Source organism: Canis lupus, chromosome 18 (genome assembly GCF_011100685.1).
Source record: "Canis lupus familiaris isolate Mischka breed German Shepherd chromosome 18, alternate assembly UU_Cfam_GSD_1.0, whole genome shotgun sequence".
Lineage (NCBI taxonomy): Eukaryota > Metazoa > Chordata > Mammalia > Carnivora > Canidae > Canis > Canis lupus.
Genome location: NC_049239.1, coordinates 54435735 through 54460477, shown reverse-complemented (window position 1 = coordinate 54460477; position 24743 = coordinate 54435735). Strand labels below are relative to the sequence as shown.

The window sequence follows — 24743 nt, the reverse complement described above, 5'->3', positions numbered from 1 at the left end:
CCTAGGTGTTTCCGCCGCTAAATCGAAGCCAAGCAGGGGATTTCCGTGCGTGGGCGTTTGGAGAGGGCGAGGGGTTGACCGCTGGGCTCCGTGGTTTTGGAACTGAGCTGCTCTGCGGCCGCGTCGCTTTATGCCTGGGGTTGGGGTGCACGCTACGCATTCAGCTCGGTTCCCGGTTTCCGACACAGACGCAAACAAGTGCTTATTGAATACATGCAAATAAAGAGGAGGGGTGCGGGCCAGCCCCGTAGACCTCCTTTAGAGGTTGTCCCGCCCATTCCCTTCCACTTCCGGGTAGGGGAGGTGTGTCCAAAACAAAGGAGGAAGCAGTTTCCGCCGGCTTTCCCACGCCTGCCACAGTCAGTCCGGCCTTTGGTTTTTGGGAGGGTCTGCGCACCCCGCTCTCTCCTTTTTAAGAAGTCACTTAATCTCGGCTTTACTATTTCCGCAAACTCTTCCTGATTAGTCTTGTACGTCTAGAGACTGAAAAGTACTGCAAAGAAGGGAGGAAGGGGCTGTACAAGAAACCAGCAAAACTCATTCCCTGTGGGGCTTCTTGGAGAAGGGTAATTTCCTGCCTTCTTAAACCCGCTGCCTACATCAGTCATTTTGCTCTATCTCCAGAGCTTCAGTTGCTCGTTCACTTCCCAATTCCGCAAGATCCCTGGGCAGCAAAGAAGTATGGAGAAGCGCCTGCAGGAGGCTCAGCTGTACAAGGAGGAAGGGAACCAGCGTTACCGAGAAGGGAAGTACCGAGATGCTGTAAGCAGGTACCATCGAGCGTTGCTTCAGCTGCGAGGTCTGGATCCAAGTCTGCCCTCCCCGATACCTAACATAGGACCTCAGGGCCCAGCCCTCACACCTGAACAAGAGAAAATACTGCACACTACCCAGACAGACTGCTACAACAATCTAGCTGGTAAGAACAGGGCTGAAGGGCAGATGGAGCATCAGGGCAGGCAAGTGAAAATTTGTGAACATTGAGAAACACAGGGGCATGCTCTTCTGCTGTCCTGTAATTATTCTGCCGTGAATTGAAATGTATTTCCAGTTTCTAAGGGTCTACGCGAGTTGCTATAGGGCCGTGCTTCTCAAAGTTCACCTGGAGAGTTTGTTAACGGAGTCCCATCCCCAGAGATTCCGATTTAGTGGGTCTGAGGGGTGTGTGTGTGTGTGGGGGGGGTGCTATCAGTTTGCATTTCTTTTTTTTTTTTTTCCTTTTTTTTTTTTTTTTTTTTTGGTCAGTTTGCATTTCTAACAAACTCCCAGGTGGTACTGATAGTTTAGGGAATTTTGCACTCTGCGGAAAACACTGAACTTAGATTTACGGCGTTTGTTTCTTTCATATGTAAAATATAGGAAAGAAGGCATTTGCTTCAGCTGCTCAGGTAAGTCATTAGTAGATGCTTTGGACAACTCTTACTTGTTTTCCTCCTTCCTATAAACCAGCTCTTGGATAACTAGAATCATCCATATACCGGCCTTGGATAAAGATGATTGCCAGAGTTAGTATCACTAGGATTAATCTGCTAAAAGAAAGGAGACTTCTTATGTCTGTTCTGTGGCAGGAAAAATAATCAAAGACCTAATGAAATTATTTTGAAGTATATTGAAGCATTCTAATGGTCCCAGCCGAGGCCATGGGAATTATTAGGATTAGTTTTTATAGTTCATGATGGTTATATTTTATTTTTTTATTTTATTTTATTTTATTTTACTTTTTAAAAAGATTTTATTTACTTATTCATGAGAGACACAGAGACATAGAGAGGGAGAAGCAAGCTCCACGCAGGGAGCCTGATGTGGGACTGGATCCTGGGACTCCAGGATCACGCCCCGAGCTGAAGGCAGATGCCCAACCACTGAGCCACCCAGGCATCCCTACAATGGTTATTTTAAAAGTGATTTTTTGGGGGGCAGCCCTGGTGGCGCAGCGGTTTAGCGCCACCTGCAGCCCGGGGTGTGATCCTAGAGACCTGGGATCGAGTCCCACGTCGGGCTCCCTGCATGGAGCCTGCCCCCCCTCTGCCTGTGTCTCTGCCTCTCTCCCTGAAATGAATAAATAAATAAATCTTTAAAAAAATAAAAAGATAGGGATCCCTGGGTGGCGCAGCGGTTTGGCGCCTGCCTTTGGCCCAGAGCACGATCCTGGAGACCCAGGATCGAATCCCACGTCAGGCTCCCGGTGCATGGAGCCTGCTTCTCCCTCTGCCTGTGTCTCTGCCTCTCTCTTTCTCTCACTGTGTGCCTATCATAAAAAAAAAAAATAAAAATAAAAATAAATAAATAAATAAATAAAAGTGATTTTTTTTTACTATACTTGTTTTCACCTATGATTTGGTGAAAATCTAGCTTTGTTATACTGTGTGTCCAGCTCTATGCTTAGACTCAAGTACCAGTAATAGCAATTATAGTAGCTAATTCATTCAACATTTATTAGATACTTGTGCTTTTATTCATTCAACATTTATTAGATACTAAGGATAAAGGAGTCTAATGAGGCAGATAAAGAGCACTGCTGTAGTGGAACATATATTCAAGTAAGGAGATGGACAATTAACAAAGGTAACATAGAAAATAGATAATGTGAAGCACTGTGAGAGGAATAAAGAAGAGAATGGGAACAGTGAGTACCACAGGCACGAGCATTTTTAAAGAGAGTCAATGTTCACTTTTAAAGAGAGTATCTTAAAAAAAAAAAAAAAAGAGTATCTTAACTCTATAGGTGGATCTGAAGGCTAAGGTGGCGTAGCTATCTGTAGAGCCTCTGCTTGGAGGTGCTTAGGAGATACTCCATAAAGATTTACTCAATTAACCATCTTCACTTACTGAGTGCCTATAATGTGGGGGACAGTTTATTTACAATATCTCTCATCTTCATAAAAATTCTACCAAGGGGGATCCCTGGGTGGCTCAGCGGTTTGGCACCTGCGTTTGGCCCAGGGCGCAATCATGGAGTTCCGGGATCGAGTCCCATGTCGGGCTCCTGGTGTGGAGCCTGCTTCTCTCTCTGCCTGTGTCTCTGCCTCTCTCTCTCTCTATCATGAATAAATAAAATATATAAAAAAAATTCTACCAAGTACTTGTGATTATCACCATTTTACAGATAAGGAAATGAGATCATGTCACGGTTGAAAATCCTCCAGTGGTATCTCATTACACTTAGGAAAAAAACCAAACTCTCTTACCTGCAGGACCTGACATGGTCTGGCTCCTCCATACGCTGAATTTGCAAAGCACATGTATTTCTGCCTTCCAGCTTTGGGGATCTCTTCTCTCTCAGTTAGAATGGCCTGTTCCTTGAATGACCCTGGGCATTCAGATCTTAGTTCAAAAGTCTTTTTTTTTTTTTTTTTTTTTTTACAGATTTTATTTATTTGACAGAGAGAGAGAGAGAGAGAGTGCGTGAGCAAGCACAAGCATGAGGAGCTGCAGAGGGAGAGAAGAAGGAGGCTGAACTGAGCAGGGAGCCTGATGTGGGGCTCAATCCTAAGACCTTGGGATCATGACCTGAGCCCAAGGCAGACACTTAACCCACTGAGCGACCCAAGTGCCCTCAAAAGTCACTTTCTTCAAGAGGCTTTGTGTAATCAAGCATCACTCTGACTTAATTCACTGTATCCCAGCATAGTTGTTTTCCTCAAAATACTTTAAAAAATTCATTTGTTTATTGTGTACTCCTATGTGGGGGCTAGGATACAAGGGGTGTTTACTCATCAGGATATCTGTCTTGTTCCTTTTCCCCGCTGTTCCTAGCTCTGCCTAGCATATGGTCAGTGCTGCATAGCCAGTTGTCAAATAATTAATGAAGCTACAATGATGGATCAGTTAAGTATAAGCCATATGACCACTTGGTGGGGATGTTGTAGAAGGGCTACAGATGTAAGCCCCTGCCCTTTAATGTCCTCAGAAACCCTGATTCTCCTTTCTTCTCCACATCATGATTAAATAATACTATGTCTAATTCCTACAGTCATGAATAGGGAACACATTTCGCTTCTTAATTATAGAAAGGCTGAGCATTGGCCCCTAAACAGATTTGTATTTTGAAGTCCCCTTATATAATCTGAGGTAGTAGTGAAGTAGTAGATCATCAAGAATGATGAATTAGGGCAGCCCAGGTGACTCAGTAGTTTAGCGCTGACTTTGGCCCAGGACGTGATCCTGGAGACCCGGGATCGAGTCCCATGTCAGGCTCTCTGCATGGAACCTGCTCTCCCTCTGCCTGTGTCTCTACCTCTCTCTCTCTCTCTCTCTTTCTCTCTCTCTCTGTTTCTCATGAATAAATAAAATCTTAAAGAAAAAAAGAATGATGAATCAATTAGAGAGTCCTTGGTTCAAATTTCATATTCCACCTAGAAGCTGTAGGATCTTGGGCAAGTTCCTTCATCTCTCCGAACCTTGATTTCTTTGTCCGTTACATCAAGATAGTAGCACCAAATTCATAGTGGATGAGAAGATTAAATGAGATAATGTTTTGTCAAGTACAAAGCACAGTGCTTACTACTTGTTCACACAATTTTTTTTTAATTTTAATTTTTATTTATGATAGTCACAGAGAGAGAGAGAGGGGCGCAGAGACACAGGCAGAGGGAGAAGCAGGCTCCATGCACTGGGAGCCCGACATGGGATTCGATCCCGGGTCTCCAGGATCGCGCCCTGGGCCAAAGGCAGGCGCCAAACCGCTACGCCACCCAGGGATCCCATACAATTTTTTTTTGTTGTTTTGTTCACACAATTGATGGCAATGCTTTTTGTTTATAAAGCTATAGTACAGGGGCGCCTGGGTGACTTAGTCAATTAAATGTCTGCCTTTGGATCCCAGGATCCTGGGATCGAGCTCCAAGTTGGGCACCCTCCTCAGCGGGGAGCCTGCTTCTCCCTCTCCCTTTGCCCCTCTCCTTGCTTGTGCTCACTCTCTCTCTCTCTTTCAAATAAATACAATCTTTTTAAAAAGCTGCAGTACAATAATAATTGTGCTTAAATGGGGGTTCAAGACAAGAAATAAGAAACATTTCAAATAAATTTTAAAGTATGTTCCTCTCAGTTTTATAGCTGGACCTAACCCAGCACTAGGCACATAGTAAGCATTCAGTAGTTTGCTTGTTTGTTTTTTAAGATTTTATTTATTTATTCATGAGAGACACAGAGGGAGAGAGAGGCAGAGACACAGGCAGGGGGCAAAGCAGGCTCACCACAGGGAGCCCAATGCAAGACTGGATCCCAGGACCCCAGGATCATGACCTGAGCCAAAGGCAGATGCTCAACCAGTGAGCCACCCAGGCATCCCATATTCAGTAGTTATTAAAGCCAGTTATAAGGTATGTAAAGCTGTTCACTGTGGGAGTCCTAGTATCTAGAAGAATGTCTGACAGCAGGTAGACATGTAGATGAATGAATCAGATGAGTGCATATTGTTGGTATTGTACTCTGGTGCTATCTCCAGTTGGTCAGTGGAACTGAGTGTAATTACCCCCTCCTCCCTCTTCTGTTCGTCCTTTCATTTGGCCTGTTAGCCTGTCTCCTTCAGATGGAGCCAGTAAACTACGAACGAGTGAAAGAATACAGTCAGAAAGTCCTGGAACGACAACCCAATAATGCGAAGGCCTTGTATCGGGCTGGCGTGGCCTTCTTTCATCTGCAGGACTATGACCAGGCTCAGCACTACCTCCAGGCAGCTGTCAACAGGCAGCCAAAAGGTAAGAGAGAAGGGGATTGAGGTACTAAGAACAAAATTGTCCTGTGCAGGTGGTGTCTGGGGGTGGGAAATATTTTATTTTACTTTTGCAATTTATTGAATGTTTGTGAATAGATAATAATACATTCACATAGTTCAAAATTCAAAAAGTATAAAGAGGTGTTTGATAAACTGGCCTTCTTCTATCCTTATGTTCTTGCCTCCACAGGAAAGCACCATTGTATACCCTCCAGAAGTATTTATGCTTCAACAGGCGCATGTATAATTTCCCCTCCTTCCCCCAGTGAAAGAGATTTTAAATCATTGTTTTTCAAGTTCCGGTTCCGAGATTGTAACTGAAACAGGATCTGGATTCCAATGAATACACTTGATGATCCTCACTTTGGTCAGCTCCCACACTGGGTCTGGCCTTTGCTTTAGCTATCGTTTTATCCTTTAGCTCAACTGAGCCCAGGTATGACCTAGAAAAAGGGCAAGTCTACTGAGACAGAATTTTAAACTTGGTACTTTGTTTCCAAGGTAAGGATATTGTGAAGTGGATTACAGATACATTCCTGTGTTCAGCCCTGAAAATTGTCTCCCATTTTGCATTCTGGCTTAGAAAACTCTCTAAATGAATGGGGGGTAGGGGGCACCTGGCTGCCTCAGTCGGTAGAATGTGTGACTCTTGATCTTAGGGTTGTAAGTTCAAGCCCCATGTTGGGTGTAGAGATTACTTAAAAATAAAATCTTGGGCACCCCGGTGGCTCAGCGGTTTAGCACCGCCTTCAGCCCGGGGCGTGATCCTGGAGACCCAGGATCGAGTCCCACGTCAGGCTCCCTGCATGGAGCCTGCTTCTGCCTCTCTGCCTGTGTCTCTGCCGCTCTCTCTCTCTCTCGATCTCTGTCTCTCATAATAAATAAATAAATATTAAAAAATAAATAAAATCTTAATAATAATAGTAATAGAATAAATGAGTGGGCAAGCCCCTGTGAATTAATAAAGACCTAAAACATGAGGCATTTGTCCATATTTCTTACTTTCAAGTAAGTTCATTACAAAAATGAACTGCTAGCCAGGTATAGTATCTTTAGACTCTCTCTAGTTGTGACAACAACTATTTCTTCAAATTCTCTTTCATTATGAAATTAACAACCAGTCAGTCCTGATTGTACAGAGATTTTTCTCCCTGTACAGAGATTTCTAAAGAAAAAAAAAAACACACTAGTATTAATGAATGAGATTTACTATTGCAAAGAATAGTTATGATATATTGAGATCTGAGAAAGATTTTTAGCAACAGAAGTATGCAGGGGAGGGTGAGGAGATGGCAGTGGAGTAGGGGGACCCTAGGCTCACCTTGTCCCACAAATGCAACTAGGTAACTTACCAAAGCATCCTCAATACCCCAGAAATCAACCTGAAGTGAAGACTGGCAGAACAAACTCCACAACTAAAGGTAGAGAAGAAGCCTCATCAAAGAAGGGCTAAAATAGGGACACCTGGGTAGCTCAGTGGTTAAAGTGCCTGCCTTCAGCTCAGGGCATGATCCTGGAGTCCTGGGATCAAGTCCCACTTGGGCTCCCTGCATGGAGCCTGCTTCTCCCTCTGTCTGTGTCTCTGCCTCTTTCTCTCTCTGTGTCTCTCATGAATAAATAATTAAAATCTTAAAAAAAAAAGAAAAATAGAAGAGCTAAAATAGCTGAAGTCTTTTTTTCCTTTCTTTCTTTTTTTTCCAGCTTAAGTCTTATACCCACGTTTATGTTTGTTCACAGGAAGATTCCTGGGCTCTGGAGAGTAAAAAATACTCTGCATATTTTGTAGATCTGAACAAATGTATTCTCCCAGAGAATAGGTTTATTCTCATACTTACACACACACCTCCCCCCACCAAAAAATTTTGTTCTAGCATGATATTAAATAAACTCAAATGATTCTTTTTAGATTCAGAAATCTGGTCCTCCTCAAACCTACTTTCTCTAGTAATTTCTTTGAAAGACTGAAATCTTGATTTGAAATAATAGTGCTGGTTTATATCATTTATTCCGGATGTCACTTGGGATTATCTCTGACCTATTTTTGTAAAATAACCACATCCCTAAAGTGGGGGTAAAAATGCTAGCTTGCAGAAGCCAGTAACAGTAACTTGGTATTTTCCCTAAGTATTTTTAATCAATATGTTTGCTTTGAACATTTTTTTTTTAAGATTTTATTTATTTATTCATGAGAGACACAGAGAGAGGCAGAGACACAGGCAGAGGGAGAAGCAGGCTCCATGCAGGGAGCCTGACGCGGGACTCGATCCCGGGACTCCAGGATCACACCCTGGGCCAATGGCAGGCTCTAAACCGCTGAGCCACCCAGGGATCCCTGCTTTGAACATTTTAAAAGACTCTTTTTTTTTTTTTTAATTTTAGCCATGACTAAAAAAGGATCTGACTCTATAAAAGTATAAAATGATTGTTAAAAAAAAAAAAAGGATCCTGTGAACAATTCTTTCCTGCCCCAAGCTGTGATTATGTTCTAATTGTCTCTAATTGCCTTCTTTGCCCTATTCTAAGATGCCAATGTCCGGCGGTACCTCCAGCTAACACAGTCGGAACTCAGTAGCTACCATCAGAAAGAGAGGCAGCTCTACCTGGGCATGTTTGGTTAACAAAGAAGAATGATGCTCCTCCACTTGAACTTGAAAGTTAAAGACCAATTGAGGGAAGCCTCCGCAAGAGAAATTAACCCCATACCTCTGACGCGGGTGGATTTCTGTTTTGTTTCTAGCTCTGCACAAATTCTTTGGGACTTACACAGTCTTTTTTTTGGTGGTGGTGAAGTCAATCTATGTATTTGTATAGCTTTCCATACATGATATTCTTGGGGATATTTGCCTTGAGAAATAAAATCAGCTATAAATGCAGTTAATCCTCTATGACATAGATTTTAATGATAGATATTTTTACATGTATCCATATACAGTACAAGAAGGTTAGTAAAGGATGAAAGAATGATAAAAGTTTTTTCTTTGTTTCCTCATGCCCAAAGCCAAAGTCACACAAGTCACAAACTTGGAAATATATTTTTGTGAAATAGATGATTATAAATTGGACCCATATGACTTAAAAGGAAAGATTTGAAATTAACCTCCTTGACTAAATCAATTCCTTATCCTTAATATTCCACATACATTCCAGTTCTTTGTACCCCTGCCCCAAAAATACCTGGTTCCTATTTTTTTCTGGTGATAATTTCTAGTCCCTGCTAGTGTTCATACTTAGAGCATTCATACAGTATACTTACTTATTTTTTCATTGAATTCTTCTATCTTAAAACCTTGAGTCAAGCACTTAAGTATTTAATAATTCTTCAGCTCTCATGCCAAAAAAATAAAAAACCCAAACAAACATTTTAATTTTTAATACGTGCATATCTGTATGCTCATTTTTCTAAAAAAAAAAAAAAAAGGAAAAACAGATTGCTGAGTCTTCTTGAAACAATACCACGAAAGAGAGGATAAAGACATAAATCTGTTTTTCATTTGTCACCTTATATTTTGTAAGAGCTCAGTTCCTTACAGAGGAGGGAAATAGGAAGGGTTATCCTTCCCTTATGCATAAGCACCCCATGGAACTTTCTGGAAGCTTTATCGGTGCAGGCTGCAGACCTGGTACAGTTATGTCTCAGTAGGGGGCTCCATCAACCAAGAGCTCCTTTGTCATTCTGTGTACTTGTAAATAATGTCCACAATGTATGGGTTCTACAGAGGAGATGAGACCAGGTAGTACTGCCTCTACCTTTATGAGTGGAGGTAGTAAATATGTGTTATTAGCTATCACATAAGGACAGATTTCAGAAGAACAACAAAAAAATCCAAAACCCTTAGTCTTGCCAAGTATGCATGAGTTCTCCCTTAATCGGTGAGCCCCTTCTCTCTCCCAAACAGCCAGGCTCCTCTTTGTGTCCCCTCATATCCCTAAATAATAGAACTTACAACAAAAAGGTTTTCTTCCAAAAATCTTGTAATTCCAAGGACAGAACTAACAAAAATAGAATATTTCATTCCTTTCCCAAGCTGCTTAAATTTCTAGACCTAGATTGTTGACAAAATTATGTCATGGTTGCATGTTTGCTTCGGTCAAGTTTTGCTTTCTGATCTTCTCCCCCCACCCCCCCCACCCCCCACCACCAGACTTGATGTTACACTAAGCTATCTTCTGCATCAATAAGGAAAAATAAAACTGGTATTTAAAAACATTTTAGAGGGCAGCCCAGGTGGCTCAATGGTTTAGCGCCACCTTTGGCCCAGGGCCTGATCCTGAAGACCCAGGATCGAGTCCCATGTCGGGCTCCCTGCATGGAGCCTGCTTCTCCCTCTGCCTGTGTCCCTGCCTCCCTCTCTCTGTATGTCTCTCATGAATAAATGAATAAAATCTTAAAAATAAATAAAATATGATACAGACATTTGAAAAAGAATTATTGTCTGGGGAAAAAAATTTTTGTCAGTTTTGTTGAGTATGATAATGGTACTTGGTCTTTTTTTTGTTTTTTTTCAAGAGTTCTTATAGAGGCACATATCAAAATTGCTTACTGATCATTGGGGAAGGGACTTGGGAACACTTCATATCATTTGCAAAGAAAAAATAAAGACCCAACTATAAAAGTAAATATATTTCACAATACAAATAGTATATGCCCAGGTAAATGATCTTTGGAAACATTGGCTTTGGTTAAATTAAAATAAAAATTCAGGGGTCCCTGGGTGGCTCAGTTGGTTAAGCATCTGACTCTTGATATTGGCTCAGGTCATGATCTCAGGGTCATGAAATGGAAGTCTGCATTGGACTCTGCTGGTGTGGAGCCTGCTTTAGATTCATTCTCTCTCTCTCTCTCTCTCTCTCTCTCTCTCTCTTTCGTCCCCACCCCCGCCCATCCTCCATCCCCCACCTTGTACACTCATGTGCTCTTCCCTCTCTTAAAACAAAAATAAATAAAATCCAATCCAAATGACTGAAATGGTGACTTTTGTGAAGCTAAGTTTGGCCAAATGTCTGGTGATAGAAGAGGCAATCAATAGGCAGCAAGTGAAGGCATACATTTACAAAACTGCCAGTTAAGAAAAGAATTGAAATCCACCCTCCCCCAAAAAAGAAAAAGAATTGAAATCCTAAATTAGAATTACATTTCTAGGGGCACTTGGCTGGCTCAGTAGTTACAGTGTGCAGCTCTTTATCTTGGGGTTGTAAGTTCCAACCCCACATTGGGTGTAGAGATTACTTTTTAAAAAATTTAAATCGGGGATCCCTGGGTGGCGCAGCGGTTTAGCGCCTGCCTTTGGCCCAGGGCGCGATCCTGGAGTCCTGGGATCAAGTCCCACGTCAGGCTCCCGCCATGGAACCTGATTCTCCCTCTGCCTCTGTCTCTGCCTGTCTCTGTGTCTCATGCATAAATAAATAAAATCTTTAAAAAAAAAAAAAAAAAAGGAGGATCCAATGTTGGCATAGAGATTATATGAGCTCACCTGTGATTCCTTGAATCCATGGATGAGACTGAAAGCAGCAGAAATGAGAAAATTCTCTATTCCCTCCTCCTGTCTCTGCCCCTCTCTCTATATATATGTCTATCATAAATAAATAAATAAATCTTAAAAAAAATTTAAATCTTGGGGTGCCTGAGTGGCTCAGTGGTTGAGCGTCTGCCTTTGGCTCAGAGCATGATCCCAGGATCCAGGATCGAGTCCCACATCGGGCTCCTTGCAGGGAGCCTGCTTCTCCCTCTGCCTGTGTCTCTGCCTCTCTCTCCGTGTGTCTTTCATGAATAAATAAATAAAATCTTTAAAAAATTTTTAAATCTTAAAAACAAAACAAAGAATCGTATCTCTAAAGCTGGAGAGCAGAAGGTGTTTGTCTGAAAACTAAATCAGCTTATAGCTCAAAAACAGTATCTCAGGGTGAAACTCTTAATAGGCTGGAGCCTGACCCATACTCTCATAAAAGGAGGCTGATTTTGGCTCAGTAGAAGGCAACATTATCCAACAATTAGGACTATCCAACAATAGACTAGGTTTCCTTTGGGGATAATGAGTTATTTTTCTTTTATTATTATTTTTTAAGATTATTTAAGTAATCTCTCCACCCAACATGGGGCTCAAACTCATGACCCTGATATCAAGGGTTGCATGCTCTACCGACTGAGCCAGCTAGGCGCCCCAAATTCTTTTTCAAGTAGTGGTTTTACTGACAAAAGGAGGATCCAGGGCAGCCCCGGTGGCGCAGCGGTTTAGCGCCGCCTTCACCCCAGGGCGTGATCCTGGAGACCCAGGATAGAGGCCCACTTCGGGCTCCCAGCATGGAACCTGCTTCTCCCTCTGCCTCTGTCTCTGCCTGTCTCTGTGTCTCATGCATAAATAAATAAAATCTTAAAAAAAAAAAAAGGAGGACCCAATGTTGGCATAGAGATTAGATGAGCTCACCTGTGATTCCTTGAATCCATGGATGAGACTGAAAGCAGCAGAAATGAGAAAATTCTCTATACCTCTACAGGCTGGCAGAAACTGTTCCTGGCGTCCAGCAGATAATGTGAGACAACTGTGGCCTTTTGTGTTGACTGCTGTGCTGCTTTAAACATCTTGCAGATTCCTAATTGCCACCTCCAGTGAAAACTGCATTTCATGCTGGGAACCAAAAGCAAATGCTTGCTCTGGAGGAGAATCTCACCAAGCAAAAGATCTTTAGTTAGGAATGACACATGGCCAAGACAATGGTTACTGTGTTTTCCAGACTGACTAGAGAAATTATGTACATTGTATACACATATAGACACAACTATTATGCCTTGTTTTTAGGAATTGATGTTCTAGGATGCCTGGGTGGCTCAGGGTGTCATCCTGGTGGCGGGATCAAGTCCGGCATTGGGCTCCTTGCGAGGATGCTGCTTCTCCCTCTGCCCGTGTCTCTGCCTCTCTCTCTGTGTCTCTCATGAATAAATAAATAAAATCTTAAAAAAAAAAAAAAAAAAAAAAAGGAATTGATGATCTGAGGCAGCTGATTTGTTTTTTTCTCTCTTTCTCCATATATATAATTTTTATATAATTCACATACTGGGACGCCTGGGTGACTTAGTTGGTTAAGCATCTGCTTTCAGCTCTGGTCATGATCCCAGGGGCTCTCTTTATCTTGATCTTTCTCATTTCAAATAAAATCTTAAATAATTCACATACCACAAAATTTACTCTTTTAAAGGCAACTGATTGTTTTCAGGCATTTTGATATTTAGGAAAGACTGGAAAAGGTGCTGGAATAACTTATTGTATATACATGTATCTTGCCTTGTTACTGATGCCAAGGAGTTAAAGTAGGAATGTATTCACAGAAATAAAATTAGCCATTTGAAAGACAAACTGAAAGGTTATTCCAACACAAGGAAAGTGAAAGGCATAGAATTTATTCAGCCATGAAAATGGGAAGCATCAACGGTTTGCTTCCCTCGATGCCCCAGATAAGGAGCTTCCTTTGGCCAAACCTCTGATGTTTGGCCCTCCTTCCCCGAACTCAGAAACAGAAGCTTGCTGGCCAGAGCTCACAGGGCTGAATGGGACAGGCAAATCCAAAGAGGGAAAAGAAATTCAGAAAATTTACTCACTTTCATCTTTTCCTGGATTTTCCTTCCTGCATTTTTTGCACTCTGTGTGCAAAATAGAGAAGTGTTTTTCAGGAGCTCTCTCCCCCTATGGCACCACTGTTTACACAGAGAACAGAAGGGCAGGCCTTTCTCTGACCTTCCCAGAGCTCCCAGAGCCTACATCAACACCTCAGACTCTCATCTCTCTAATGTCTCTACTGCCAGTAACCACCTGTATGACCTCAGTAGAGTAGTTGGACTTCTCTATGCCATCCTCATGCTTTCTAGGTTAGGGAGGTGAACCAGAGGAATGATGATAAGATTCCCTCATCTGGAGTCCCTTGCTTTCATTTTGCCCAAGCACTCATCTTTTCCATACCACGGGCCCTCTCCCTCCCCGACAACTGAGCTTTGTGTTTTCTGCCTTTTGGTTCCTTGTCTTCAGAGACCTCAATTCATATTAGGACACATAGGCAAACATTTCCAGTCATTGATACAGTCAGTATCTGTTGTTGAAACAGTGAGCCAAAGACTTTCTACATTGGAAGCAGAGGTAAAGGGGTAAGGGAGCAAAGCAAAGCCAAACACTCTTCAATAATGTTCTAACTCAGCACAGTGGGCATGATGCTTGAAGCCATGACTCAGATTCAGGCTTGTCCCTTAACTCACCCTCTGACCTTGAACATGTTGATTTCTGAGTCTTAGGTTTCCTTGCCTGTGAAAGAAGAAAAGGGGAGGGGATGCTAATGCCTTATAAAGTTGTTGAGAATTGAGTATTTTTATGGAGTCCTCAGCATAGCCCAAGGCATAGGAGCTCAACTGCAACAATAAACCATCACTGGGTACGATTCCTTAATTAGTACCCTTCTCCTAAGCCAAGTCCACATGTCCCTCTGCCTGTTTCTTTTTCCCTCATCAGCAACCTGACCGGAATCCCACCCCCGTACAGATGTCAGATTCCTAAAAGGTCTGCAGGAGAGGTATGAAAGAATCAGGAGGCATGCAGGTTTGTGGAATAAACCAACCAACACCAGTTCAAAGAGATATTTTCACTGCTAGCTTTATGGCCCAGAAGGCAGAGTGAGAAGTGATTACACCTCAGAAAAATTCCCAGTGCCCGTAGAGAGGAGCGGACTGAGATGCACTGCGCCAAGAGTCCTGCTGTCTGGCTGTGTAAAGCAAAAACGGGGTGAATCTTCAGCCAGGGCAGGATGTTCATTCTGCGCCCCCAGCAGGGGAAATGAGAGGTTTCTAACCTACGCTGCCCCCTGATGAGGCAAGAGCAGCTCTAGCGTCAGCTTATGATGCTCCTGCAGATGTCAGTTTTTGGGGCCAAGTACAAAATCTTTGGGTGGCCCTCCAGCGCTGTTGTTCTGTTTGTCTGCTGTAGGGGAGCTATGCAGGGGCTGCACACCTAGGAGGGGGCCAGCCTCTGGATCTGGTTTGCTGCGTTTGGCCAGGTCCTCATTGTGAGCCTTGCGGATGTGACGATATAGGTCCCCTGACTGTGTGTAGCTGCGCAGGCAGTAGCGGCACTCGTATGGTCGTTCGCGAGTGTGCACTGTGGCATGTCGCCTTAGTGTGTAAGAACATGAGAAGGTCTTCCCACATGTCTTGCAAGTGGGCACATCCTCAGTAAAAACCCCAAAACTTCCTGGAGTTGCTTCATATTCAGAAGGCAGGTAAAGTGGCTCATGCAGGGCTGGGGGAGCAGGCAGGGGCGATGTCACCAGTCCTCGATGGTACTGCCCTGGACCTGGCAGCAAGTGGTAGGGGAGGTGAGGATCTGGGGGCAGGAAATGATCACTTGGCCCCACCTCTTCCAGTCCCACTGCTCTTGGCTCCTCGAAAGTCTCTGGCTGAGGGGGCTGTCCGCCATACACTGCTCCTCCGGCTGGGAATAGTCCCTCAACACCCTGAGGCTGCTCCTCTGACACATCGGGCTCCTCATCAGAAATCACAATAGCTTCTACTTTCACCTGGACCAGCTCAGCTTCCGCTGGGGCTGGGGCTGGGGCTGGGACTGGGGCTGCTGCTGCAGCTGGAGGATAGAAGCCTGGCAATGGTCCTCCAGCACCCCTCGGTTCTACCATCCTCAGACTCTCAGTACCCACATCAAGGGGGGCCAGTGGCTCCACTGAAACTGCTGGCAGGCTAGAAGAGAAGTAGTTTGCAGAGATGGTCTCCGTGGAGCTACTGGGGCTGGCAAGAGAGACATCAGCTACTGGTGGAGGAGGTGCCTGTAGATGTGGTGAGTCAACCTCCACGCCAGGCTGCGTAGTGTCAGCCCCACCGGGCACTGGTGGCTCATCTGGAGGACAGACAGTTGGTGAGGGAGCTGGAGGGCTTTTCCATTCCCCTTTGCCCCAGTGGCCTGATGTCTCAGCAGATGCCAACGAAGGCTGGGGGCCGCGGGAAGTGGACAAAAACTCCAAACTAGGGGGCTGTGAGTTTGTTTCCTCCTCCTTCTTGGTACTGTCTGCCTCTGCCAGGGCCCGGGCTTGCAGCCGCCGCTTACACACTTTAACGATGTCATTCATGTGCAAGTAGCTGGCAGCTGCCAGCACATCTTCCACAGGGGTGTCCCCCCTCAGAACCAGCTGGCCAGCATACATAAAGTCCAGAAGCAGACCAAAGGCTGGGGCCGTGACAATCTCATTGTGGATGCACACCAGATCCCTCTTGTCCAGTTCCCGCTCTTTGTAGAAAAGCTGGAAGAAAGGGCTGCAGGAAGCGAGCACGGCCCGATGGGCCAGGAACTGGGTGCTACCCACCATTACGGTGCAGTCACAAAGGAAACCCTGGGATCGCTGCTCTCGCAGGCTCTGCAGCAGCTGCTGGCTGTGGTCTGGGAACTCCATAGCACCCCACGGAGGGAACAGGACCCTAGAAAGGTCCCCACCAGTGGCTCCCTGGGAAGAGAGGACAGTAGGTTAGGGCAGGTAACCTCCCCAGCAACCTTCCCCTCAGTCCTGTGCTATCACCTGCCACCCCAAAACCAATGGCAACGCCTTCCTGACCTCAAAACGCCCGCTTAAATGACTACCCTTCCTTCTCCTAGGTCACACCCAGTGGTCTCCCTGTAGCTCCGCCCACCGGCCCAACCTCAGCAGCTGGCCCCGCCCCCACGCGCAAGACCACGCCCCGGAAGTCCCGCCCCTAGCCAGCCTCCGCTTCCTCGATGCCCACCCGGTGGCTTCCAACAGCTCCTCCAACTAGGAATCTCTTTTGCTTCCAGGCCTTGCCGGAAGGTACCTCTATGCCCTACAACAGGAACTCCCCTGAGCCTCTCTCTCTCGCATTCCAGGGGCTAAGAAGTCCTAGGGTGGAAACTAGCAGAGAAAGCAGATCCCTCACCCACCAGCGAACCACCACCGGCGGACTCCGCCCCTTCCCACCTTCTCAGTTTCAATTGGCTCCAATCGGCCTTCCCTCCGCACGGATTGGCTCGCTGTCCGCTGCGTCTGCGAGGGGGCGCTAGTGGCCGTTGCTCAGGCAGCGAGGCGCAGGATTGGAGGGCGCTCCTGTCCTAAACTTTTCCTCCTCGTCCCGCCTTCTTTGCCCCAGAGACCTTTTGATTGGCTGAGCTTCCCCATCTACCTGAGGCCGTAGGAGGGCGGGGACCAGCTCCGTGGCGGGAAGCCGGTCACCCAGCAGGATGTTGTGCTCAGGGAACACCACCACAGACCGGTGTGATACTCAGGGGCCTCGGCTCCACCATAACCTGACGGTGGGCAACAGGTACGCCTCTCTGAAGTGCACGTATCTCCTGAAGGTCCCTCCCTCTCTCACAAATGGCAAGATGCCCTTTTGCCTCACTACCCAGTCTGATGGTTCCAGACTCCTGGCTCGGTAATGGTGGTGTCCGAGAACAAGCAGCTGCTCGAATGGTCTCATACTGTCCTTAGCCTGATCCCTGTAGACAGTTTACAACGAAGAGATAAGAATGCGCTTCTCTGTGTCTGGAGCTGTCTGGACGGTGCTGATGGGAGGGAAGGATGGGTGCAAGACTCTAACATTTCCCAGGACAGGAGAATAAAGAGCGTGGTTTCTGCTTTCTCTTTTCTTTCTTTCTTTCTTTCTTTCTTTCTTTCTTTCTTTCTTTCTTCCTTCCTTCCTTCCTTCCTTCCTTCCTTCCTTCCTTTCTTTCTTTTCTTTTCTTTTCTTTTCTTTTCTTCCTTTCTTTCTTTTCTTTCTCTTTTTAAAGTAAGCTCCATGCCCAACGTGAGATCAAGTCATATGCTCAGGATGCTTGAGTGGCTCAGTGGTTGAGCGTCTGCCTTCTGCTCAGGTCATGATCCTGGAGTCCTAGGATCAAGCCCCACATAAGGTTCCCTGCTCAGTGGGGAGTCTGCTTCTCTGACCCTTACCCTGCTTCCAGAAGCAGAGAGGAAGCTCTCTTCCCTCTCGCTTTCTTTCTCTCAAATAAATAATCTTAGAAAGAAAATAAATAAATAAACACCAGAAGAAATTTCATACTTCTAGTAGTAACTGTCCCCCAAGGAAAAAGCTTGTAAAGCTTTGCTTCTATGTGTTTGAGTATTAGTCGAAGTTAGAAAAACATCTACCATTTATTTAGCATTTGTTAAATGCTTAACAGTGTGCTAAAGATATAATCTAATTCTGTAATAGCTTTTCCTCTCTCCACTAGACAGAATGACAGCTTCAGCTTCATTAAGTAACTTGGCCAAGGTCACACAGGTAATAAAAGGCAGAGCTGAGATTGAATTTGAGTCTGCCTTCAAAACTCTAGCTCTAACTATTCTGTAGAATCTATCTTCCTAGAGTATCTGCAAGGGGGTTCTTAGGGTTGTTGTAGAACCAATGGCCAGAGGATTTAGACTTGGATTCGGTGCAGGATTATCCTAGCTGTTGGAAGAACTGGTTGCACAGTAGGTGGAGCCCAGAACCAGGAAGGGGGCAGTTGGGATGGATGATCCTTGCTCAGAGATTGCCCTCCAGCAGGACCTGCTGCTTCTGTTTCTCTTTAGGAAACAAGTGACAGATATCACAAGGGCTCCTCTAAAAAGAGATAGCAAAAGATCACTCAATCCTCCAGTAGACTTTTTAAAACTCTGAGCTTTTTATTTTATTTTATTTTATTTATTTTATTTATTCATTCATGAGAGACACACAGAGAGAGAGGCAGAGACACAGGCAGAGGGAGAAGCAGGCTCCATGCAAGGAGCCCGATGTGGGACTTGACACCAGGACTCCAGGATCATGCCCTAGGCTGAACGCAGGCGCTAAACCACTGAGCCACCCAGGCTGCCCAGTAGTCTTTCTTTGTATGCCTAATCTCAATACAGTTGATTGTTAAGTCATTGCTGTTTTCTCTTTCTATCCTATCTTGTCTCTCTCTGACCTTGAAGCTTTGGAAGCAAAGAGATCAAGGCTTGGAGAAAATTTATCATGGCCACCCCATGCCTGGGGAGCTCAGAGACAGAAAGGGTTCAGCCACTCTTGGCTGACAAAATCCAAAGGCAGAGAAACAAGTGGTGGTGAAACAAGAAAGGAATTTATTTCAGGGAGACCAACACTGGGGAAATTAATTAGCATCTCAAAGACTGTCTCCAAAGTGCTGAAAATACCCCTAGGTTTATACAAGGAAAATGCTGGGCAAAGGTGGGTGCGTATGGGCAGGTAGGTGGAGGTTAAATGGATCATTGTCTTGCAGGCAATTGTGGGTGGGGTTTTGCTGGCTCAGGACTGTCCTTTCTGCTTGAGGGGTAGTTTTGGTTTCCCTCTAGAGATGGTTTGCCCTCAGGGTCTCTGCAGGAGCCCAGAGACTAGCTGGAATGAAGAACTCAACAAAGTTTGAGGTCAAAATGGAGGCAGCCAAAGCCCTCTTGTACCCTGGGAAGCCATTAGGTTCTAAGATGGGGAGTGACATGATTCAACTTGAATTTTGAATACATTACTCTTGGCAAATAAAGATACAAAAAGATGTTCAATATTATTAGTCATTAGGGAAGTGAAAGTTAAAACTACAATGAGATACTACTACACAGTAGATAGAATAGGTAAATAAACCCTGCTAACAATACCAAGTGCTGGGGGATCCCTGGGTGGCGCAGCGGTTTGGCGCCTGCCTTTGGCCCAGGGCGCGATCCTGGAGACCCGGGATCGAATCCCACATCGGTCTCCCGGTGCATGGAGCCTGCTTCTCCCTCTGCCTGTGTCTCTGCCTCCCTCTCTCTCTCTCTCTCTCTCGAATAAATAAATAAAATATTAAAAAAAAAGTACCGAGTGCTGGTGAGGCTACCGGAGTAACCGGAAGTCTTATACCTGCATATGCAATTATATTTTACCATACCACAGAGGCACAATAGGTGTAAAGAGCATTGATAATAGTAAACTGTGGTAAAATAATTAGGAAGAGATGAAGTTAAGATTTTATTTTACTTTTTTAAGAAGTCTCTCTATGTGGGGCTCAAACTCCCAACCCCAAGATCAAGAGTCATATGCTGTACCAACTGAGCCAGCAATGCACCCCAGGAGGTGATGGCTCTTGTAGCTGGTTCTAGCACACCACTGTCCTTAAGATTGCCTTTAAGGGGAGGATGGCTGGGAAAGAAGAGAGGAAAAGTCAGGACTGCTGAGGCCCATTCATCTGCTTCCTTGCCTGATCTTTCTTTTTTTAAGATTTTATTTATTTATTCATGAAAGACACAGAGAGAGAGAGGGGCAGAGAGAGAGAAGCAGGCTCCACGCAGGAAGCCCGATGTGGGACTCCATCCTGGGACTCCAGGAACTCGCCCTGGGCGCCCCCAGCAGGGGCCAAACCGCTGAGCCACCCAGGGATCTCCTTGCCTGATCCTTCAAAAGGGATCCCCATGGAGTTTTAGTGGCAGACTGGTGGGATCAACTATTCCAGGAAATGGACAGTGTCCATACGAACTGGTATGTGACAGTTCTGAGGAAGCAGACGTGAAGTGTCTGTTCTTGCTGTAGGGTGGGTCAGGATCTTTTATTTACAACATAAAAAAAAAAAAAAAACCACCATAAAAACCTTACTCAGGCAACTGGGAGTTTGCTCAAAGCCTTAAGGATTGTCCGGCTCTTAAAAAAAAAAAGAAAAAAGGATTGTCCGGCTCTAGAACCAGCTGCCCTGGCTGAGCCTTACTCATGGGTCTGTCTCATGGTTTCTGCCTCTTTCTGCATGGCCCTTTTATCAGTCAGTCTCAACAGGGAATAGATTGCATTATCACTCCGGTTAATTGAGGGGAGTTTAGCAAAGCGACTGTCTACAAAAAAGTGGGCAGAGTTGAGGGAACAAACCAATCAATTCTCTAAGCCCCCCATGCGTGTGTGTCAGCGGGTTGGGGGGAAACGGGAAAGAGGAGTGCAGTGACTTGGTTTCTCACACCGGAGGGAGGACTGACTCCTGGGCTCTGATTTTGGCTGCTTCATCTCCTAACTACCTGCAGCAAGGAGTGGGGTGCTCCATTTTATTGAACAAATGACTGCATGAAAATCTGGAATGTCCAAATACGCAAGGGTCTTGGAGGTCAGACACTGCACATTTGAATCGTGACCCTCAAGTGACCTCAACTCTCTGAGCCTGGTCCCTCATTTGTAAAGCTTGCCTAGTGGTGTTGCTATGTACATGAAATGAGATAAAGACAGCTCCTTACGATGCTTACTATGTGAAGGCAGCCTTCAAATATTTGCCACACGAATGCGTTCTGCTAAAGCACTGTATTCACGTTGTCTTTTATTAGCTAATTAATTCCGTTTAACAGTATATCGCGCATCCCTCCTAGGCCAGGAAACTGTTCATTTAGAAGAGCCAGCATTTGCGCCGCAGAGGACCTGGGCCGGAAGGGCGGGGCCTCACCGATTTCCCGCCCACGACAGCGATGACCAATTGGGTCCGCGAAGGGAGCGGAGTCCCGCCCACTTGGCGGGGACAGGCCCGGAAGCAGGGTTCCGGGGGCGGTGCGTGTTTCCGGTTGCGTGAGAACCGCGGCTACCACCGAGGCAGTTTGGGTTTGGCTGCTGTCCGGTCCCGGCTGGGAGGATGTTCTATCACGTACGCGGAGCACGGGGTGGCCGCGAGGGCAGGGTTAAGAGGAGGAGCGAAGCGGGGCTCCGGGACGAGGAGATGCTGTTCCTCGTCCTTGCTTGGTCTCCATGCCGCTTTCCCCGCAGATCTCCCTGGAGCACGAGATCCTGCTGCACCCGCGCTATTTCGGCCCCAACCTGCTCAACACGGTCAAGCAGAAGCTCTTCACCGAGGTGGAGGGGACCTGCACCGGCAAGTGAGTCCCGAGTGCTTCGCGCCGCCTGATCTGCAGCCTCTACCCAACTCCTACTCATCCTGCAAGCACCTGCCACCTGCCCCCTGCCCCGGGGAACCCTCTCACCCTCTCAGGCACCCGAGGCAGTCACTTGCTTCCGGCCTGGGTTCCCGAGGTGCCCTCTGGATCGCGAGACTTACTTCAGCAGAGACTGGTCATTCGTTTACTCCGCAGACTTTTTTTTTTTTTTTTTAAGATTTTATTTATTTATTCATGATAGAGAGAGAGGCAGAGACAGAGACACAGGCAGAGGGAGAAGCAGGCTCCATGCAGGGAGCCTGATGTAAGACTCGATCCCGGGATTCCGAGATCACACCCTGAGCCGAAGGCAGGCGCTAAACCGCTGAGCCACCCAGGGATCTCTGGGAATCTGTGTTTTAAGAAGTTCCTCTTAGGTGATTCTGAGGCATCCTCAAGATTGAAGTCTCTTGGCTTAAGGACTGCAGTCTCCTTGGACATTTATTGTGAAACATGAGAGCAGTGTTTGGCATTATAGATACTGATCGGGGATCCCTGGGTGGCGCAGCAGTTTGGCGCCTGCCTTTGGCCCAGGGCGCGGTCCTGGAGACCCGGGATCGAATCCCACGTCGGGCTCCCGGTGCATGGAGCCTGCTTCTCCCTCTGCCTGTGTCTCTGCCTCTCTCTCTCTCTCTCTGTGTGTGTGACTATCATAAATAAATAAAAATTAAAAAAAAAGTTATAGATACTGATCTGTATTCTTCTCCCAACATGAAGTTCTGTGGGCAGGGGTGCCATCTATTTCCCTTTGTGCCGTCCCCTGACCCCCATCATCACTGATTTGTTGTAGATGATTTTATTTTTTTTTATTTTTTATTTTTTTGTTTTTTTTTTGTTGTAGATGATTTTAGAGGCTCTTGCACACACGATGCCTTTCTTTTTTTCATCCTCCTTACAGGTATGGCTTTGTAATTGCTGTCACCACCATTGACAATATTGGTGCTGGTGTGATCCAGCCAGGCCGAGGGTTTGTCCTTTATCCAGTTAAGTACAAGGCCATTGTTTTCCGGCCCTTTAAAGGGGAGGTCGTGGATGCTGTTGTCACTCAAGTCAACAAGGTGAGTCCATACATAGTGGAGGCAGTTGGGTGGCTGCTCAGAAGATGGGGGATGGGTCCCAACTGCTCTTGCTAACTCTGTGTCCTTGGGTAAGTCACTTTTGCTTCAGTTTCTACACCTGTCAAATGGTGCAGAAACCTCCCTTGGGGTCCTGTAAGTCAGTATGAGTTGTCAGCAATAGTAGTCTCCATTCATTGAATACTTATTATGGGTTGGGTAAGGTCCAAAACCTAACGGTGACTAAGGTCATGCTTTTATCCATTTTTATAGAAGCTTACGCCTGGAGAAGTTAGAAGTTGTCTAATGGCCAAGGTCATGTGATCAACAGGTGGTCAGATTGTGGACCGACAAGTGCCAGGCCTTGGCTCTTTAGTGCACTGTATTTGCGTAACTTGAAATGAAATCTCAGCAGAAGAGACATGAAAGCAAATGATACAATTCAGAGTGGATTCAAAATATGAAGAATATTATTAGGAATTAGATAAAGTTGGGAAGCTTAGGTGAATTTGAGGATAAAAGAAAAAGCAAAGTCGAGGTGCCTGCCTGGGTGGCTCAGTCGGTTAAGCAGCCGCCTTCGGCTCAGGTCATGATCCTGGGATGGAGCCCCGCAGCCAGCTCCCTGCTCAGCAGGAATCTACTTCTCCCTTTCACTGTCTATACACGTTTGCTCTCTCTCTCTCTCAAATAAATAAAAATTTAAAAAGAAAAACAAAGTCCCCCATTGTCCTCTTAGGTTGGACTTTTCACAGAAATTGGACCAATGTCCTGCTTCATTTCTCGACATGTAAGTCTGGGCGTGCTGGGGGTGCTAAGGAGAGAAGCCAGTCATGACTCTCTCTGGAAGCACTCCTGTAAAGCTCTGTCTTGCTTTCCTTTCAGTCCATCCCATCAGAGATGGAGTTTGACCCCAACTCCAACCCACCATGTTATAAGACAATGGATGAGGTGAGTGGGGAAGAAGTCCATGAGAAGGACGAAGAATGAGCCCTCCAAGAAATTTTGGCTTGTAGGTATCTGAGTATCCTGTTTACTCTTCCTCAGGACATTGTGATTCAGCAGGATGATGAGATCCGCTTGAAGATTGTGGGGACCCGTGTGGACAAGAATGACATTGTGAGTCTCTTGCCTACCTTCTTACCTGTACCAGGCAGAGCTGGCAGCTGTTGATTTTCTTACCATGCAGGGTTCCTGGGGGTTTTGTTTTCTTCTGCCAGGAAGAGGGGATGGGTGAGCAGAAGGCCTGGGGCTGGGCTAGAAGTTAGTTCTATGCTTGCTTAGGCTCTGTTTCCTTTCTGCCTTCCCTCCTGCAGTTTGCTATTGGCTCTCTGATGGACGATTACTTGGGTGAGTGCCTGATCGTGTGTCCAGGGTTGTTGCCTAGAAAGGGGTGTGTGGAGGCAGGGGGTGGATGTGGGACTTAATGCTCGAGTCACAGATGAAAGAAACTCTTATGACTGTCTGCTTGGAAGATCGGGACCTGTGCCTCATGAGATGGGAAGTGCATGGTGATGGCTGCCCCGAGCCTGAGCCTAACTGGTGTGCTTTTCCTGTCCTTACAGGGCTTGTGAGCTGAGCACCGGGGCCTCCTGCTCTGTTTGGTCCTCATCTAGGAGCTGTGACGGTCATGCTCCGCATATCGTCCAGAAGCCTAGTCTGGTTGCTGTGGGGAGGCAGAGAAGGTTCCTTGTCCACAGAAAATATCTCGTTCTTCTTGATGCTTAGCCACTCCCCAGGTTTTTGACTGTACATTCTAACCATAAAAGGTCCTTGTTCTCATGGAGGTTTCATCTCCTTTCTTTGGTAAGAACAACTCTTTCTTTGAAAAGGCTGGAGGCCAGTTGCTTGCTAGCCTCCCTTTTGGTGGCCTGCTGCCTCAAGTAGCCTCAGCTACCCAGGGGATCTGACTATCCCTTCTGCAGAGAGCTACCACTGACTTCAGTGAAGGGAAGGCCCTAATGTTAGGTCTTTGGCTTCTAGCAAATGGCATTGTCATTAGAACCACTCTGAGTCCTGATCTAGTCTCAGAATATTCGCCCTGCCCTCGCCTTTACTAGTAGCCAAAGGTAGAGCTGGGCATG

General features: G+C 45.8%; 3 protein-coding genes across 12 annotated transcripts; 2 read left to right on the top strand and 1 right to left on the bottom strand.

Moving 5' to 3' along the window:
- Positions 1 to 290: 290 nt before the first annotated feature.
- On the top strand, positions 291 to 12637 carry TTC9C (tetratricopeptide repeat domain 9C). 2 transcript variants are annotated; one of them, XM_038564247.1, is made up of 3 exons: positions 291 to 919; positions 5517 to 5699; positions 12209 to 12637. In XM_038564247.1, the coding sequence occupies exons 1-3, from the start codon at positions 682 to 684 to the stop codon at positions 12241 to 12243; spliced, it is 456 nt and encodes a 151-aa protein (XP_038420175.1). In that variant the 5' UTR covers positions 291 to 681; the 3' UTR covers positions 12244 to 12637. The 2 variants fall into 2 exon arrangements, with proteins under 2 accessions (XP_038420175.1, XP_038420174.1); XM_038564246.1 differs by lacking the exon at positions 12209 to 12637 and adding an exon at positions 8240 to 9176 and having other exon boundaries at positions 302 to 919.
- Positions 12638 to 14330: 1693 nt separating this feature from the next.
- On the bottom strand, positions 14331 to 16708 carry ZBTB3 (zinc finger and BTB domain containing 3). 7 transcript variants are annotated; one of them, XM_038564242.1, is made up of 2 exons: positions 16685 to 16708; positions 14331 to 16198 (listed from the first exon to the last, which is right to left on the bottom strand). In XM_038564242.1, exon 2 carries the CDS (start codon positions 16145 to 16147, stop codon positions 14606 to 14608), a length of 1542 nt encoding a protein of 513 aa, XP_038420170.1. In that variant the 5' UTR covers positions 16148 to 16198; positions 16685 to 16708; the 3' UTR covers positions 14331 to 14605. The 7 variants fall into 7 exon arrangements, with proteins under 7 accessions (XP_038420170.1, XP_038420167.1, XP_038420166.1 ...); XM_038564239.1 differs by having other exon boundaries at positions 16648 to 16693; XM_038564238.1 differs by lacking the exon at positions 16685 to 16708 and adding an exon at positions 16542 to 16669.
- On the top strand, positions 16428 to 24445 carry POLR2G (RNA polymerase II subunit G). 3 transcript variants are annotated; one of them, XR_005373671.1, is made up of 9 exons: positions 16428 to 16537; positions 16854 to 17027; positions 21441 to 21550; positions 22506 to 22665; positions 23399 to 23449; positions 23545 to 23610; positions 23707 to 23778; positions 23976 to 24009; positions 24225 to 24445. XR_005373671.1 is itself a non-coding variant. In XM_038564244.1 (8 exons), exons 1-8 carry the CDS (start codon positions 21310 to 21312, stop codon positions 24236 to 24238), a joined length of 519 nt encoding a protein of 172 aa, XP_038420172.1. In that variant the 5' UTR covers positions 21108 to 21309; the 3' UTR covers positions 24239 to 24445. The 3 variants fall into 3 exon arrangements, 2 of the variants coding, with proteins under 2 accessions (XP_038420173.1, XP_038420172.1); XM_038564244.1 differs by lacking the exons at positions 16428 to 16537; positions 16854 to 17027 and adding an exon at positions 21108 to 21321; XM_038564245.1 differs by lacking the exons at positions 16428 to 16537; positions 16854 to 17027; positions 23976 to 24009 and adding an exon at positions 21085 to 21321.
- The last annotated feature ends 298 nt before the right edge of the window (positions 24446 to 24743 follow it).